The sequence below is a fragment of the Aspergillus viridinutans genome (genome assembly GCF_018404265.1).
Source record: "Aspergillus viridinutans IFM 47045 DNA, scaffold_1, whole genome shotgun sequence".
Taxonomy (NCBI): domain Eukaryota; kingdom Fungi; phylum Ascomycota; class Eurotiomycetes; order Eurotiales; family Aspergillaceae; genus Aspergillus; species Aspergillus viridinutans.
In genome coordinates, this window is record NW_025091217.1 from 5,672,564 (window position 1) to 5,689,337 (window position 16,774).

The window sequence follows — 16,774 nt, forward strand, 5'->3', positions numbered from 1 at the left end:
GTTGTCATTCATACGGCGATCATATCGACTATTATATTATTATATACAAAAACACATTCCTCTTACTCCGACCCAAATGAATACTTGAACATATCGTTACTGTCGAGCAGCACAAAAGATTCATACCGAAGTCCCCTGTCGACCGGCGGCCGTTCAACATCGCCCGTGACATTCGCCGAGACTTCAGCCCATCCCTCCCACAGAGCTCTCCAATAGCATGCCTCAGCAGCTGGGGTTAGGTATCGCTCTCGGAAGGTCTTGACACTGTTATTGGCTATACGCTCTGCCTTGTCTGGGTTCTTCAAGAGTTCGTCCATTCGTTTCGGGAGATCGGAGAAGTCTCTCTCGACTTCCACGTAGTTCTGTTCCGGACCGGAAGCGACGAGGAGATAGTGGTGATGTTGGATATACTGCAGCTTATGCGCCACGACGACGGACCGACAGGCTTGTCGGTATTTAAGGGATGCCGAGTATGCGCGACCTGGATAACGAGGATACCTGTTACTAACGCCTTGCACGGCAAGTTGAAGTGAAAGAACGTACCTTCGACATGCCCGATAAACATGTACCGACAGTGATCCTCCATCGACAAGAAGTTGGCCTTCTTGCTCCAATCCAACTCCTTCACGTCATTCCAAGGCTTACCCCGGGCAACATCCAAGAGCGCCCGACGCAGCTTTGGTGCAAAGCTCAGCTTCCCCCGCCAGACCAGCTTCTGTTCCTTATCCACGAACTTCAGCTTGGATTCAGCGGCCATGATGCGCTCTACGACTTGTCCGTATGGGCCGATGTTACTCTTGGCCCAGGACCAGTACCCGAAATCGGGCATCAGAATGACCGACTCCTCGGATGCTTTCCTCGATAACACCCAGACTGGGTGGCCGACCCCGTCAACGTCATCCACGCGATCTTCGATCGAGAAGATAAACTCGATTGTGGGGTACGAGGTACGATTCGAGGACGCCGATAGCGCCCGATGGATAGATCCTAGAGTACCAAGGATCTTGCGCCGGTGATCATTACCCTTTGCTCTTGTCGCCACGACATACAAGTCTCCGTTGGAGATGATGGCGCGGGCCATGCCATCTTCGAATGGTACTGCACTCAGATCGTCTCTTGATATGCCTCCTCGCGACTTCCAATACTCGACTCCTCGGTGGATGTCCTGGAAGAGACCGGGGAATGCTGCCTGGCACTGACTCTGGCTCAGGCCTAGGTTCTGGTCGTCTCGTCCGTACTGGAAACTCCAAGTTGCAAGGTGTTCTGGTTCCGATGGCGGTGGCGAGGCGAGACAGGCGAGGCAGTCGGCGCATTGAAATGAAGTGGATGATTGGCAGGTGCAGTGGCCTGCTGGGATGAGTTGTGTGAGGAGCGGAGGGACATTATCACGATCCGAGTTCATTCCAAACCATATCAAATAGATGAAAACACCACAAGCGCCAATGGTGACTGCGAATATTGTCCGCCGAAGCGAACACCAGCTGTTCCATAATCGGTGCATGGTGAGAATGGTGAAAATGGTGAAAATGGCGAGAATGATAAGTGGGATACCTGGGGAAGGCAAGGAGAAGACCGAACCCCCAGGCAGAAGGCTGAGCCAGCGGCTCAGAGATTGCCTCAGCCCACATGGGGAGGGACTAGGGACTACGGTCCTTTTGCTCAAACAGGTAAGGATAGGATCCCTGAACGGGTCGCCCAGTCAGCCTAGTGGCCAAGTCAAAAGAAGGATTTGTGGTGGAGGTTAGTAGGGTTGGCGGACATTTAGACCCAACACAATGACCCACAGGATCATCTCCTCTAAACCGCCTCGACCAACCGGATCAGAAATTAAGTCTACCTGTCAGTTAGTGCCTGAGTTAAGAACCACTACAGCCACTAGCCAAGACTGGCTAATTGCGATGTAACCTTGGGAGCTGGGGATTGGTCTCAAAGTGAAGCAGCAGCTAAGCGATGTCCACCATGAGAATTCTAGTACGGTTCGGTACATTTGAGAAGCCTTACTATTTTGTTCCAATCCTAAAGAAACAATCGGACACCAACTCAACTAAATTCTGGAAACTGAAAGCCAAAACTGCGACCCTGTGGCCCTAAATACATGTGTATATGGTATGTACCTCCTATCCGATTAACACGGCGCAGCCCCATTTAGCAACCCAGCACCCGGTCAATCTTGATCATACAGCCGTTGGCGATTTGCTTGCGTCCGCAATGGCTGCAATGGCCTCGGTTGCGAATGTCATTGTAGGCGTCCATCAAATCCTGCCCCATGACTTCACAGTGGTTGCCGCTGACAAAAAGACCGCAGGTTCCACTGCAAGTTCCAGTATTGGATTTGCTTTGTCGAGTTAGTGAAAAGTCAAATCATCCATTCTCATTAAAGCGTAGACATACTCGAGGTAAGTGCTGTAGGTGTTGCTGGGAACAACCTTGCGATAAGCATCGTCACAGCTAGAACCGAGTTTTTCGCAAAAGGCAGAGCCCTTGCAGTCGACGTCCCCTTCGGCCAAGGCAATTAAAACGTTGCCGGTCTCCGCAGAGGGTTCGGTTTCAACCATGACGGATTTCTCGCCATTGAAGACAGCGAACTTTTCACCCCTAGCAACAATTGGGCCAGGGACGGCTGCCGCAATGGTGGCCAGGACAGTGACGGCGTAGATGGCGTTGTTGATAAGCTGCATTGTGGTGAGGTTGGATAAAAGGGCTCTGGGTCAGAGAAAGACAGAAAGATTGTATGGATTCTGGACGGTAGTAGGTAGAGTCCCCGAGTGCGTTGGTAGTAGAGAAGTCGTCTGGAGGCAGCGAGTACCGACCCTTTTATATCCTTCTGGTCACGGAAAACCCGGTCATATTGCCCACTCGACTGATCCTGGAGACCAACCTCCCGACAAGTGTCCAGTTTCCCATGGACTCCGCTCGTGGATCCTCGCCCTTGGGGTCGAGAGTCGGGTTCTCGATGGAGTAATTGTTACATCGCCGCGATGGACCGGCGTGTCAGCGCTGATATCAAGCGTTGGTGAACATGCAATTGACCGACACGTCCCAATCAGATTGCTGCTCAGAGTATTCAGTTGGTTACGGATCCTGCCAGCGTCCTTAGTGGCAGATATTCCATGACAGCCCGGAAATTGAGCGTGAAAAGGGCGCGGAAAGCGCGTGCCGCACTTCATCCCACATGTCAAAGCTATCTTAATCAAGTATTGATTGTAGTACGAAGCCGCCTTGCCAGGAGATGTCCCACGACACAGCGCTGGCTATGCGGAGACATGGGACGGAAGTCGTGATCACTTTTGCGTATCATTAACTGGATTGGTATCAGACCCTCAATATTTACTTGATAGACCACTACGATGGCAGGGTTCGATGGGGCTGTGGGCTGGAATGACAAATCTACAGTGGCATGTTCATCGCCCGGCTGTGTTCATGCCCTTCTATACTCTCTATAGTTGGCAGGAATCCCACGAGGCAAGGATTATACGGACCCCCCACAGGGCTACTTTATGGCCGTTGTGCGTTCTGCCGCGGTGACCATTTACTGAGTATGTATAACGCTCATTCTGAAGCTGTCAGGTGCTATTACTGGTCATGAAGCACACCGGAGCAGGCTCAGCAAGGGCGAGTTTTTTAACTAACACCAGGTAGAGCAGTGACATATGTCTCAGTTCTCCAGCATACTTTACAAGCAACTATTCAATACCATATCTGATCAAGGATGGGCATACAATGTAGATTTGGTGTTACTGTGTTCTGTGTAGCTCAAGGTCCAGTTCAATGCACTTGGTGAACATAGTGTATCAAAAGAGCAATGATCCTTCGGCCTCAGTTAAAGCGGTTTTGTAGAGCCAACAACTCTATAAATGTATAGCTTTTCCTAATCTAGCTAGTATTCCTAAGTGCCCTCTGGCCACTGAATTAACTTAAACAGCAACCCGAACTACGCCGCGAACTCTCCTCGAGAAGTTTCATTGATTGACATTCTAGGTACTTTTACGTTATCCCATGATTGGTCTGCGGTTGCTTGTGGTTGCCCTGCCCTGTTCATATGGATCCATATGGATCAAGATAAGGCCTTGTTAAATGGCGATCAATGACCAAAGTGCTTGAGCGATTTGAACTAAACCTCGTTGCCGCCGGGCCTCCAGCGCAAGTCCTGCATTAGTTGATGTTGCATCGCGTTCAGAAGAGTAGCAGGAAGACTTCCAGGTACAAGCTTGCCTTCGGGGCCTCTCCGAATCGGCCCAGAATGGAAAATGGACAGGAAACACAGCAATACAAAAGCCAGACGCCAAGGGTCGAGTGTCAGAAGTACAGCATGGATTGAGCGTCAGTCATGGACGATCATACGATCATGATGAAGCTGTGAGCTACTCCACTTTTCTAGAGACACTGTTGTTGTTATACATAAGCTTGATGTTGGTCGGCTGTGCCGCAATCTCCTTGAGATAACACTAATGCACGGGCGTATAGTTATCGCTTAGTGCGGGCGACGATCTCCCATGATCTGGCGCGTGTCCACCACTAAGATTCCAACCAGGGGATATCCACTGAGGCCATGCATTTTCTGTATTGGTGCCCGTCTGGGCCGTCTCCTTTGTGCGGCTCGAGGGAAGGAGCCAGCGGCTAGTCCACTGGGGAGCTGGCCCGTGGCGTATACCAACAATCAGCTAACAATATAGCCTCCAGCAATTGGTCGATGTAGCATATTCCTTCTTGGAAGGATGCTTGGCATCTCGGGATGGCCTGAATCTTCCCATGTATGTTACTCTTGTTGCCAGTTTGCCCAGGTACCTAGCCTTCAACGACTCGTAGACCTCCGACTGTGGTCCTGTCTGAGAGCTCCCACCATGGATTGAAATCGAGTCTATATAAGATGACTACAGACCCGACATACTGGAGGTTAGATGAAAACACAAGTCCCTTTTCCAAAACACCACTCCTGCTTCTCAAGTAACCAAAGGTGCACGCCGTCATCATGAAAGCTTTTACCCTTACGTCTTTTGGACTTTGCCTTTCTGCTGCTCTGGGAGCATTAGCCAGCCCAGCGAGCCCTGGGTCTCCTACATCAAATGACTTGGATGTCAGAAACGAAAACAATCGCCAGGTTAAGTACAAAGGAGTAAGTCTCTAAGGTTCATTGAGGTACGAGACGAAGGGCCTGATCTTTCAAACTAGGACTGCGATCCAAAAACCAATCAATGCCATTATGAGTCACAAAATGGGCTGAAGGCTATCTGTCGTTGCGACTTCAAAACCGTAACTTGCCCTGGACCCCATTACTCCAGGAGTATGCTAACTTCTACACAAAGTGTACCGACGCAATTGAGGATAAATATTGCTACTTTGATTCTTACACTAGAAAGTGCGTCTGTCAGGATATGAAGACTCCTCCCTGAGGCGGGTAGTTCTGTGCTGCTACTGTGTTGATTGTGAAGCAGCTACTGTGTAGAGGAACACCTACAAGTTTGCTGCATTCCAATATATGTTTTCCTGTTTTCTATGCTATACCAGACATTGAGTATGAACTATTATCGCGACTTCTATAATTCGCCTCATTGTATTTTCAACTCTAGTATGGAGCGCTACAGCGCTAGAGTCTAGTCTGACCAGGATTCCCCTACATAGTCAGCGTGTCTAGCCCCAGATATCGAATCATGGACACTCCTTCTGCTGATCCTTTGCTGATCCCAGTGGGTCTCCTACCCCGATGGAGTGGAGTGTCACCAATAGTATACAGGTCTGATTTGGAGGCAAAATATTGTTGCTGCCTGCCGTAAAGGCAGTATCCCTCAGCCTGCCCTTTCCATAAATAATATATCCATTCTCTACTGTCATTGCAATTCATCCCTCCAACAGTCACCTCATTTCTAGAGATTCACTCCTGTGACGCTCCCCTCTGACCCTCGTGACCCTCATCTCCAATCAGTACTACCAGCTCATTCACAATCTTGAACTCAGGATGCACAACTTATTAAGAGACTCACCAAGCTCACCACCGCGGGATAGTTCTTGCGGTTTCGCTGCATGCGACCCAGTGGACCGGGCGGATTTCGAGGAGGCTGCTCGAGCAGGGGATTTCGACCTCCTCCGATCTGTAGCACATAACAGAGCATGGATTATGGGCCAAAGCTATTGCCGGAGCCGGGCGTCCATTGATTCCTGCGAGCCGCATCTGCATTCTCTCTGGTACGTCTATTACCAATGCGCCAGACATGTCTCCCATGAAAGCTTTGAGCAAGACAGATGGATCCTCGACATCCTCCGGACGCGGGGACGCGGGCCTCTAACGAGGTCGGCACCGGGCGGTGGCATCGATATTGCTAGAACTCCCGATGGCACAGTCTGGAATGACCTGCCGTTCCTCGCGACGGACATGACAGAGTCCTGGATCAATGACTGCGGGGCAATGGGCTCAAAGCAGCGTCTTAATGCTGCGTCCTTCCTTGCGAAGCTTGCGTCCACGCGCGTTGCGAACGATCGGCTTTGCCAGATTGCTCTGGTCCTTTTTCGTAATACATTCGAGTCTGTGCGTCCGCTTGGCAGCTCTAATGAGCCGGATGACGAAGATCCTCGCCTATCAATCCATGTACTTACTATTGCTTCGTTACTCCCATCTGCATGTGCCTGGATCCGAGAAGCCGGGCATAACATCATACTCCTATCCGATGTGTCATGGAATGATTGCTCTAACAGTACCATTGGGAGAGGTGGCTTCACCTTTGTCCAGTCGGAGCTAGGTCAACGAGCACCAGGTGGATTTAGTCCCTGGAGATGGCTATACTGGCTTAAGCGGTTACATCAGATTGCCGATGAAGCATTTAAAGCAGATGAGAAGCTTCTTGCAGAGCAGGCTGCGAAGGCCATTGACATTATGTTAGGTCATGTCAAGGAGAGGAACTCTCAGATTCTCAGGGTGTTTGAGGCTGCGGGCGATGCGGTGACCCAGGACAAGGATTTCCTGGGTCTGAAGAAGGAATGGTAGATACACACGCCTAGGCTGGACGTGAAATCCTATGTCCAAGGACTATTGTGTCCTTTTTCTTTCTTCCATGTTGATCATATTGCGAGTTGCTATTCTACGCCCTGGTTTATGATATAAGGAGAAATTGATTAATATCGGTATATGATACTCCGGGACTCGCACTGACTTCACACAGGCCTTGCGAATCTTAGGTATTTCCTTGCTTACTTGTCATAAACTCACGGTTGATGACCCAGATACAGTAAGGAATCCCACCAAGACCAGATTTGGTAACAATTCGGGTGGGGGCCAGAATGGATTCGATTTTTTGAAGAGCAGCACCTATTCATCCTCGAGAGGCCCTCTAATTTAAGCCAGTCTATCCTCGTCAGTTACCAGGACTGTTGTGTTGTCCTTTAGCGGTGGCGGTGGCTGAGGTCTCTACTAGACATGGATGCATGGTGCACCTTGCAGCAGCTGCCTAGCACTGGATCGTAAGTGGTAGGATTATGACTTTGCTCATCAAAGCAAAGTCAAACCTACATCGCGCTAATGTATAGCTATCACACCCTGTCCCAAACTGTCGGGTCATGCAACGTAATCAACGTTGCACCTGGTCAGTTTCAGCTACGCTAAGGAATTATGATTTACCTGTTGGAACCATGAGCAAAGGTCTTATGCATACCAAGCCTACATGTCCTTGTCGGCCCTTGGAATAGCCTTACTGTCCTCATTACGCCCAGGTGACCGGATCTTCCTACGTGGCAGGGAAGAAAATGACTCAAACTAGGCCATCCAAAAGGGGCCCGGGCAATGGCCCAATTAGTTGGCCTGGAAATCGCACGCATCACGCACATTATTATTAGGTATGATTGTGGTGTGGACTACCATAAATTAGCAACAAAACGCAGCCAATGCTGTCATGACCCAATCATACTACAGTACGGCAGGACGGTCAGGGCATGCTAGAGGGAAGACCTGGACCCCGGCAATGTACCGCAGTACCCAATAGACAGCTGGAGCTAGATAGATAATATAGACAAGATGTATTATTCCGCGGAAATTGCGGACCCCTAGTATAATTTCCGATTTGGGAGGATTTGCTTGGGAGGAAATCGAACATCTGCGCGTTTGATCCTTCATATGTGCCACTCGAGAGAGGCTGTGACAAGCCTTTAACGGTCGTATCATTTGTAGTCTCGGTTGGTCAGTATGTCCCAAATTATGAATACGATGAGGCTGTCCTTCAATCTTGAGCTGTAGGATCCAATAACAAAGCGGCAGGGGTAGGTAGCGGCGTCACGGATAATTACTACAGCCAAAAGAGATGGTATATTCTTGGCGGTGGAAACTACCTTCGTGGCCACTGTTTAAAATACCTGCAATTCGCACTCCAGATTTTATCATTGAAGGGAAACACTATACACTGACCCTACACTATCCTACGTGTCGCAGCGTCTTGCACTATAAGCATGGCAGACAATGGCATTGTGACTCTTCATGCAAGTAGACAGACGATAACGAGGGACGGTAGAGCAATCGATTTTGAATACCCTAGAATTCAGCTATCTACAAACGATGAGCCCAAGGAGAAGCCCAACAAAGACAGCAAACACATCCTCATCTTGGGCGGTGGTGTCAGCGCATTGACCGTCGCTTGGATACTTCTTGATTCCGGATACCGAGTCACACTCGTGGCGGAACAGTGGGCGTGGACAAAGGATTTTGTGAAGTCTTGCATCACCTCGCAAATCGCCGGGGCGCTGTGGGAGTACCCTCCAGGTGGCTGTGGGTTGACCGAGATTGTCTCTGCGGGTAAAGGATGGTCCACACTCGAACACTACCAAGAATGGGCGCTGCAGAGCTACGAGTTCTACAAAAATCTCGCAGAGATACAAAATTCCCATGAAAGAAGAGGGCGGTCGTTCGGACTGAATATCACCCAGCTCCACCAGTTCTTTTTTGAGCCAATTGAGCTCAAAAGGGACACTGGCCGTGACCCTAACGCGAACGATAGCCGTGCCATCAAACTGCAGGGCATTGAAGAAGCAGTTGATAACCACAGAATGCATGGCTACAAGAGGTACAGAACTAAGGAAGACCTCGAAAGGGAGTTTAAGGATTCCAGTTTCAGCCGTGATTACCGTGGAGGCTTCAAATAAGGCTATACTCATGACGCCCCGATTATCAATACGGACAAGGCCATGGCATATCTCATGGCTCTGGTGAAATGCAAAGGCGCCAATTTCGAGACCCGAGAAATCAAGGGCAATCTTCGCGATCAGAGTAAAGGTTTATTGGAGATCTTCGACGCCAATGCCGTGGTGAATGCCACCGGCCTCGGTGCTAAAGATTTACTCGGTGACGAGGACGTTTACCCCGTCCGTGGCGCCATACTGAGAGTTGACAACACCCGTAATGGACAGTTCAACCACTTGGATGACGCCTACCTAGTTCCCGCGCAGAGGGACAATAATGGGGCGCCCACCGGCGTCGTTTTCATTGTTCCCCGGAATGACGATGTTCTCTATGTCGGATCAATTATCCAGCCACATAATGACCAGGTGAATCTAGAGCCTGGTTCGCCCGAGGTTCGCGTTATGTGGGATCGGGCTGCAGAATTCATGCCCAGCCTTCGACATGCCGAGTTTGTGCATCACTACCCCTTTGCTCAGGGTTTGCGGCCTTTTACCAGGAAGAACGTCAAGGTGAGAGCGGATACGCAGGCCGGCTTTCCTTTGGTTCACAACTATGGACACGGAGGCATTGGGCTTCGGGACTGCTCGCTGTGTAGTCTACATCCTAAACGCGCTTCTCGAAGAGGACTATGGTGAAGCGGACGAAAAATGGAACCAAAAAGTGGAAAAGATCAACGAGAAGATATATGGAAAGGAAGATTAGTCAAGCATGGCATTTCGCCCTCCACTGACTAGCACTATAAAAAACTGCAGCTATCCCAGAATTAGATGGGATTACACCAATCAGCAGCCAGACAGCACTCCTTTTTGCATGTTCTCTCTTGTGTTATTCCTTCCCATCGCATCGTTCGTTATTAGTGTCAGGGTAAAAGAGACGACAACAGGCGGAGCCATCATGTAGACCCTCCTCTAGCTGTTGGGGCCTGTGTTTTGGGTTGATGGCGCCGGGGCTGTATAGTCCCATGGAGCATTTAGGGAGGTTTTTAATTGAGATGGCCATGGGAAGGTATAAGGATTGGTTAGTTGGGGGGAAGCATGTATAGATGGTGGGGGAGATGCCTATCCTAGAGAATATGTCTATGTAGCTAGCATCTGTCAAAATGTGGAACCCCCATCAACCTTCCAAGGGCTATGTCATAGAAGTTTCCAATTATCCAGCTACTGCCCGGGATGTCCACTAAAAGCTCCCCCAGTAATGCAGATCATAGTCCACCCCACCAGGCCTCCACAGCGGCTTAGGCGTATAAACCGGAATGGGCGACGCAGCTGCAACACATTAGCACCAGCAATCACCACAGCAAATCACTTACTTCCGTATCCTGTACTCGGCGCCGCCCAGGTCGGAGACTCCGGCGCGACCCATCCCGTCGGCGAGGCGGTAATGGTGTATGTGCTCATATACATGTGAGGTTGTTCCGCAGCGCCCAGCGAGACAAGGCCATTGTTCAGACCGTACGAGTCATTGCCATGGCTAAAGACATTACTGATCTTATTGACGACGCTGCTGCCGGACTTGGTCTAAACAGTGAACTTCTCAACGGTAACGTTGGTGGCGTACGTGAGGTCGTTGGCGATGATGTAGAGTGGTGGTTGTTGGATGCCATTTGCCACGGAGCCTGGACGACATTAACAACGTAGTCAGGATGGAAAGAAAGCCCTACCTGAAAAGTTTTGGAAGATGAGGTTGCTCAATGTGATGGATCCTGTATCTGGCTTGATCGTGTTCTGCCAGTACTGGTTGATGTCCAAACTGTACAGACTTGCTTTGGACTGAAAGTTGGAAAAGGTGACGTTGGTCACGTAGCCGGAGCCGCTGGGGTAGGTCTTGATGAAGGCAATGTTGTTCCCCTGGATGATACTAATGTTTTGTGCGACCTGTGGGTCAGCATATTAATGTTAACGGAGGGGGCCGACGTACTATGTTTGATATCTCAGCGATGTTGAGGCTGCCGATGGAGATGCCCGAGCCGGCCTGGTTACACACCAGGTTTTTGATCAGCGCGTGGTGGGAGGGACTCTTGACGGAGACGCATTCGTCGCGGTTGGTGACCTGATGGTCAGCTGGGTCTAGGCCATTGAATGAACAAAAACATACCTTGTTGTCATGAATGTGATAGTTTGTGCCAATCGCATCGATGCCATTGTAACTGCCGAGATTGGCACCCCGGATGGTAAGATGTTATGCTTCTACATTGACGGCAAAGTCAAGCACAATGTGGAATTTTGGGCTGTCGACCAAGATCAGGTCATGGACGGAGGTGTTTGTTGGTGAGATCAAATGAATGAGACGGGGACGATCGGTGCTGTCCGGTCTGTAGGTCTCTATCACACAACATTGTGGCGGTAATATACTTGTTCAGATTCCGGTAAAGATATCCTTGCCCTTGAAAGGCGCTGAGACCGTTGGATGAGTAGAACTCAAAGTCGACAGCTACGTTGTCAGTCTACATTCACTACTAATAATGACTGACGCTCACCATTGACAATGACCAAGACATCTAACAAAAACTTCTGGTCACCCTCCCCATTAATGGTAGCATTCAACACATCTGCACCGGCCAAACCCTCAAGGATTAACGCACGATCAATGGTCCAATTCCCCCCATACGCTGCTGTGATGAGGCCATCCAGCTGAAACGCCCAGTTGGTCGCGTTGCTGAGCATGACGCCGCGGGAGATCAGGTTTTGACCCTCGGGGACAACAAGTTTGCTGCTGGGGTTAAATCGGACAGACTCATTGAATGCCGATTCAAGAGAGGCCGAGATATCTGTGGTGTTGTTGGCAACAGCACAATAGCTGAGGATATTACATTCAACTGTCTTTTCTGAGAGAGCAGTGGTTGGGCCTACAGGGCTGATGAGCTGGGCCGCTGCCAGACCAAACGGGATAAAAAGGAGAGAAAGGACAAGCATGGTGTTTGCAAGATGGATGCTAGGATATTGGATTAAATTTGTTCAGGCATTTATATACTGAGACCATGACGCAATGGAGATCAGTTCATGGTAATTTTCCTTCCACTGAGTCATGTATAGTACTGGTGCCATTTTAGTATGGATGGCACCATCACTACATTGGAGCTATCTATTTATACTATACTTGACTTTTGGTGCTCAACGCATCCTACTCTCCAAGTCCTCCTTGCGTGTCTTAGACTCCCCATCCAAATACGGCTTCTCAGCCTGTGGCGCAACGCGCAATCCATGCCGCAGGTGAGAAACTACATTGTCAGCATGAGCGACAAAACAAGAAGGTAGACATACAGTAATTGAAGATCCCTGTATGGAACGTCACCTGATTATCCCAGATGGCCACCGCGTTCGGCGTCCACTTCCACCGCACCTGATACTCGTACGCCTCGGCGATGGTCCGGTAAAGCGTGTCTAGCAGCGTATCGCCGACCCTCTTCTCAATGCCGACGATCTCCTTGGTGAAGTTCTCATTGATGTACAGCGTTTTCCATTTTGTGATAGGGTGCGTCCGGATGACAGGATGCTTCTCTGTTCAGTACCTCAACAGTCACCCACATAAAGGGCAGTTTAACTCATAATGGTCTCGATCGGATCCCGCCGCAGACAGCCATTTGTCTTCAGCGCCTTCTCCGCCTGTTCCAGCCCGCTATGCTTCGCCTTGAGCGTCTCCAGAAATGCCCTCAATTTGGGCGACAGCGCTAAACTGTCAGCATCCTCCATGAAAGAAACGTTGCGAACGAACATACACTCGTACAACGCATACCCACTCGCCCAGATTGTATCACCCCCCGCTAGACTACCCCCCGGCCCGGCGGCAGGCAGGGTATCCATTCGCAGCATGGTCAGACCAGGCGGCTGCAATTCGTAACTCACATCCGAATGCCAGATCTGATGCGAGCGGCCATTCACCGCCGTCTGGTCCTTGTAGATGGGGTGCACCCAGGGGAGATCGGGGATGATACCCGCCATCTGGTGGATGTGCAGCTCGCCGAAATACGCGGTGAAAGCGATCTGCTCGTGCACGTCCATGTCCTGGTCGCGGAAGAAGACAACGCCCCGCTCGGCGACTAGGAGCGCCAGGTCATCTTTTTGGGCGGGAGTGAGGGCCGCGAGTTGCAGGCCTGCGACCTCGGTGCCGATGTCTGGAGTGAGGTGGATGATTTCCGTTGCGGCGGAGAGGAGGCGCGATTTGGAGGGATCGGCATGGTGTCCGCGGTGGGTGAAGGGGTGCGTGGTGAGATTGGGGAGCTTAAAGGGGGTGTAGTTCGGGTACTCTAGGCCTGCGGCGCGGACGGACTCCAGGGGGGAGACACCCCGGGGCGTGTGGTAGTCCGGGTGAGGGAGGTTGGCCGGTTTGGGGGGTAGCTGCACTTCGTTGGCAGTCATTTTGGTGATACTGTTGTCTGACATGCTACGAAGGATTTATCTACTTTATAGCAGAAGGTAACTCCGGTGGGATGCTGCTTGTTGGTGGTCTGCTCGCGTCATCCAAGCCAATTTGATGTTTTTTCCGGATTGCTACAGGCTATCAACTTGAAACCACTAACTGTCGAACAAAAAATCCAACCGCTTATTCCCCTCATCCGTAGTCGTCTCGAGATACTCTGCCTTCTGAATCTCACTCATCGCCTCCCAGAGTCGCTTCTTCCACCGATTCCTGGCAACATAGTAGCCCTTGGCCAACACGTACGCCACGATCGTGGCAACATTGATTGCAATCAACTGTGAATTACCCCGCCGGTAGTACGGCTTATCGTCCTCGCGGTAGATATTTGACGAGGCGATCCCAGACAGCTGGATGGTGATGTTGTACAGCGCGTGCGAACAGCGTTGCTCAGCCGCGAGCACCAGCCAACGTGTGCTGCATGCGGGGAGGGCCAGCCCAGGAGCACAAAGGTGACTGCGTAGAGGCCCCAGTGGGAGAGGGTCCTGGCGGAAGTGTACAGGACAATCAGAAGCGGGAGCGACCAGAGTTGCGTGAGGATGCCGATGGCTGCGATCTGGTGGAAGCGATCGGTGAGCGCGATGACGACCAGCAAATTGAGCGCCGCGAAGACGGTGACGGGAATTCCCAGCAGGGTCGTCTGGAAGGTCGAGAAGCCGATGGCCCGGAGCGAGAGACTTAGGTAGGATTTCGGCGGGGAGGTGGGGATCTCGAACAGGATGCCGATAATGTAGATGGGCCAGAGGTCATAGTCCTTAAGACTGTGCCAGAGCATCCCCATGCTCAGCGCCTGTCGGTTATGCATATCACCTTTGGAGGGGTCGTCGTGCAGGACCTGGTTAACGATGATCTTCTCCTCGCGTTTGGTGAAGTACCCTTTCGGGTTCCACCAGGTGGCTGTCTGGGTTGGGCCGGGGATAAGGAACAGGAAGCTGGAAACACCAATGACCAGCCTGATCAGTGCCTTGATGAGGAAGAGCCACCGCCAGCCGGCTCGTCCCGCCACGCCGCGCATGTGCAGCACCCCATACGCGATGAAGGAGGCGATCACGCCGGAAAGGGAATTGACAAACCAGAAGAAAGCGAGGCGCAGCGGCATCTCTGTCTTCTTGTAAAAGTAGGAGAGGTACAGGATCGCGTCGGGGATGAAGCCGCCCATGAAGAACCCGAGGAAGAACCGTCAAGCGAAAAAGCCGGCCCGCTTGTGGATGAAGAACTGTCCCCCGGAGGCCAGACTCCAGAGGATGATCTGCACGGGGATCCAGCGATCAGGGCCAAGCCGCTTGCCGACCATCTGAGAGGGGATCTCCGCAATCAGAAATCCGATCTGGTACATATTCTGCGCGTTGTTAAAGTCGTTGGTGTTGATGTGCAGGTCCGGAAGAAGACTATCGGCAGACGCATTGCCTAGATTGCCCCGGTCAAGGTTAAGGCCGAAGAACATCACCAGGATCCAGAGGAAGATCTTGAGGTCCGTCTTGCGTCTGACGGCTATCTCTTTGCGATAGGTCCACCGGAAGTCAGGATCGAATCGGTGCAGGTTCTCATATTGTGGATGTGGGAGGTAGTATTTGGCCAGCACAGGGTCGTCGAAGACGCTCTTTGTGGTTGCTGTAGCATCCAGGTCGACTTTTTCCGTCCGCTTAAAGAGGGACAAGAAGGACCTGCTGTGCGACTGCTCTTGTGGCTCGACAAGGTGGATGGTGGTGCCATCCTTGGTCCCTTGTTTATCACTATCTGAGATTGGGCCAGCCATTTTGCATTGGGCAACATTTACAGCCGGACTTGCCTCTTATATGAAATAATGGTGATAGCTATGTGAGATCAACGCAATGTCACGGAATAACAGATGATGTTGTCATGTAAGTGTCAATGGCATCACCGGGTACTTTGTTATCATCAAGTCAATCTAATCAGAAGTCTTTTTCTGAGTCTACCATCCTCTCATTGATGGAAAAACCATGACCATGATAAGCTGCTCGCCATACCAGGCCCTGATGATGAGCTCCGGTGGAGGCTGGCAGCCACTTTCAGGTAAGAACAGATACACAAGTCAATTGTAGAATCCTGAAGCTATATTAAATTAGCTTAGGTGCGCCTGGATGATATTAGTTTAAGTATAGTGTACTGGGCCAAGTAAAGTTAATACTAAATTCTAAGAAAACCTAAGAGTGAAGGATCGAAGGTTATAAATAAGCAGGTAAGCAATAGTAGTGCACTGGTAGGTTTCCTTGATTACTGTTGACCCTGACTGCTGATATTTCTAATAGTAGTCCTTTTATTTCTCTTACTAACCCGGCAAAGAAGATTTTTTTCACTTATTATAGTGTACAACACGCCCAGCTTTCAGCTTATAACTCTGAGAAATGGGTCTGAAACACGGAGAAGATTTATTATGGTGCCTGACCTGTGTAGGAAAGGGTTCCATTCTTTATATGACCTGAGACTAATGGAAAGAAGTACTATGTAGAGATAAGATGAATCTAGCATGTTTCAGCTATCACCTATGGTCCTGAGGCGAGGTAGTGTTTCTTTAGCTAGCCTGCCATCCTCTGCTCCTGCCTGATTATGGCTGTAGTGTTTCAGTGTCCTAAATTTCATCTAATGATGTTTTAGTTTCATATAACGTGTCTGGCTCCAGAGTATCAGACAAATTCTCGACCAGGAGTATTTTCATCGATCCAGGATTGAACGAATCATGGAGGCTCGGAAATTTATACCACGTGTACGTTGAGATGCATTGGAGAATTGAATAACTACTGGTTGACATTTCTCCTTAGGCTTGATTAGTGGGTTTAGAAAAGAAACAATGTAGCAGGAGTGGTGGCTGATATTGATCAACTGAACAATAGGATCCCACGCGAGAACAATAGGAATGCTACCATGCGAGTCGGTATCCTTGCGAATGGTGGCATCTACAAGCAACAGTACCTGGATATCTGCCGGACTAGGCGCAATGTAATCAAACATGTCTTGACGCTACCAATCCAGCCCATGGGATACTGCCTAGCACGGAACGTGGTGTCTGTCTGTCGTGCAACATTGGCAACGACCGTCGAATAGGATCGAGAATTGAGAAACACAACATCCGAGAACCTCAGCAAGGGAGAAACACACTCTGCATATGACCGATGCATACGTTGTGGTCCAAGTCTCAAGGCCTGCTGTCTGCTTCGTCTACATAAAGACAGACAAGGTCTTCAAGAA

General features: G+C 50.3%; 9 protein-coding genes across 9 annotated transcripts; 3 read left to right on the forward strand and 6 right to left on the reverse strand.

The window, feature by feature from the left end:
* Positions 1 to 62: 62 nt before the first annotated feature.
* Aspvir_001679 (uncharacterized protein) lies at positions 63 to 1,501 on the reverse strand (the record flags this gene model as incomplete). The annotated part of the gene is made up of 2 exons (XM_043266797.1): positions 63 to 481; positions 544 to 1,501. The coding sequence occupies 2 exons, from the start codon at positions 1,499 to 1,501 to the stop codon at positions 63 to 65; spliced, it is 1,377 nt and encodes a 458-aa protein (XP_043122732.1).
* A 644-nt stretch (positions 1,502 to 2,145) lies between these two features.
* Positions 2,146 to 2,678, reverse strand: Aspvir_001680 (uncharacterized protein; the record flags this gene model as incomplete). The annotated part of the gene is made up of 2 exons (XM_043266798.1): positions 2,146 to 2,335; positions 2,392 to 2,678. 2 exons carry the CDS (start codon positions 2,676 to 2,678, stop codon positions 2,146 to 2,148), a joined length of 477 nt encoding a protein of 158 aa, XP_043122733.1.
* Positions 2,679 to 5,953: 3,275 nt separating this feature from the next.
* On the forward strand, positions 5,954 to 6,976 carry Aspvir_001681 (DUF3632 domain-containing protein; the record flags this gene model as incomplete). The annotated part of the gene is made up of 1 exon (XM_043266799.1): positions 5,954 to 6,976. The coding sequence occupies one exon, from the start codon at positions 5,954 to 5,956 to the stop codon at positions 6,974 to 6,976; it is 1,023 nt and encodes a 340-aa protein (XP_043122734.1).
* Positions 6,977 to 8,427: 1,451 nt separating this feature from the next.
* Positions 8,428 to 9,117, forward strand: Aspvir_001682 (uncharacterized protein; the record flags this gene model as incomplete). The annotated part of the gene is made up of 1 exon (XM_043266800.1): positions 8,428 to 9,117. One exon carries the CDS (start codon positions 8,428 to 8,430, stop codon positions 9,115 to 9,117), a length of 690 nt encoding a protein of 229 aa, XP_043122735.1.
* A 42-nt stretch (positions 9,118 to 9,159) lies between these two features.
* Positions 9,160 to 9,856, forward strand: Aspvir_001683 (FAD-dependent oxidoreductase; the record flags this gene model as incomplete). The annotated part of the gene is made up of 2 exons (XM_043266801.1): positions 9,160 to 9,663; positions 9,719 to 9,856. The coding sequence occupies 2 exons, from the start codon at positions 9,160 to 9,162 to the stop codon at positions 9,854 to 9,856; spliced, it is 642 nt and encodes a 213-aa protein (XP_043122736.1).
* A 474-nt stretch (positions 9,857 to 10,330) lies between these two features.
* Aspvir_001684 (putative rhamnogalacturonase) lies at positions 10,331 to 12,066 on the reverse strand (the record flags this gene model as incomplete). Its single annotated transcript, XM_043266802.1, has 8 exons — positions 10,331 to 10,419; positions 10,464 to 10,657; positions 10,712 to 10,769; positions 10,815 to 11,028; positions 11,072 to 11,203; positions 11,249 to 11,300; positions 11,506 to 11,584; positions 11,631 to 12,066. The coding sequence occupies 8 exons, from the start codon at positions 12,064 to 12,066 to the stop codon at positions 10,331 to 10,333; spliced, it is 1,254 nt and encodes a 417-aa protein (XP_043122737.1).
* Positions 12,067 to 12,264: 198 nt separating this feature from the next.
* Aspvir_001685 (TauD/TfdA dioxygenase family protein) lies at positions 12,265 to 13,509 on the reverse strand (the record flags this gene model as incomplete). The annotated part of the gene is made up of 4 exons (XM_043266803.1): positions 12,265 to 12,371; positions 12,415 to 12,651; positions 12,696 to 12,821; positions 12,870 to 13,509. The coding sequence occupies 4 exons, from the start codon at positions 13,507 to 13,509 to the stop codon at positions 12,265 to 12,267; spliced, it is 1,110 nt and encodes a 369-aa protein (XP_043122738.1).
* Positions 13,510 to 13,665: 156 nt separating this feature from the next.
* Positions 13,666 to 14,726, reverse strand: Aspvir_001686 (putative MFS transporter; the record flags this gene model as incomplete). Its single annotated transcript, XM_043266804.1, has 2 exons — positions 13,666 to 13,917; positions 13,950 to 14,726. The coding sequence occupies 2 exons, from the start codon at positions 14,724 to 14,726 to the stop codon at positions 13,666 to 13,668; spliced, it is 1,029 nt and encodes a 342-aa protein (XP_043122739.1).
* A 21-nt stretch (positions 14,727 to 14,747) lies between these two features.
* Positions 14,748 to 15,323, reverse strand: Aspvir_001687 (uncharacterized protein; the record flags this gene model as incomplete). The annotated part of the gene is made up of 1 exon (XM_043266805.1): positions 14,748 to 15,323. The coding sequence occupies one exon, from the start codon at positions 15,321 to 15,323 to the stop codon at positions 14,748 to 14,750; it is 576 nt and encodes a 191-aa protein (XP_043122740.1).
* Between the last annotated feature and the right edge of the window lie 1,451 nt (positions 15,324 to 16,774).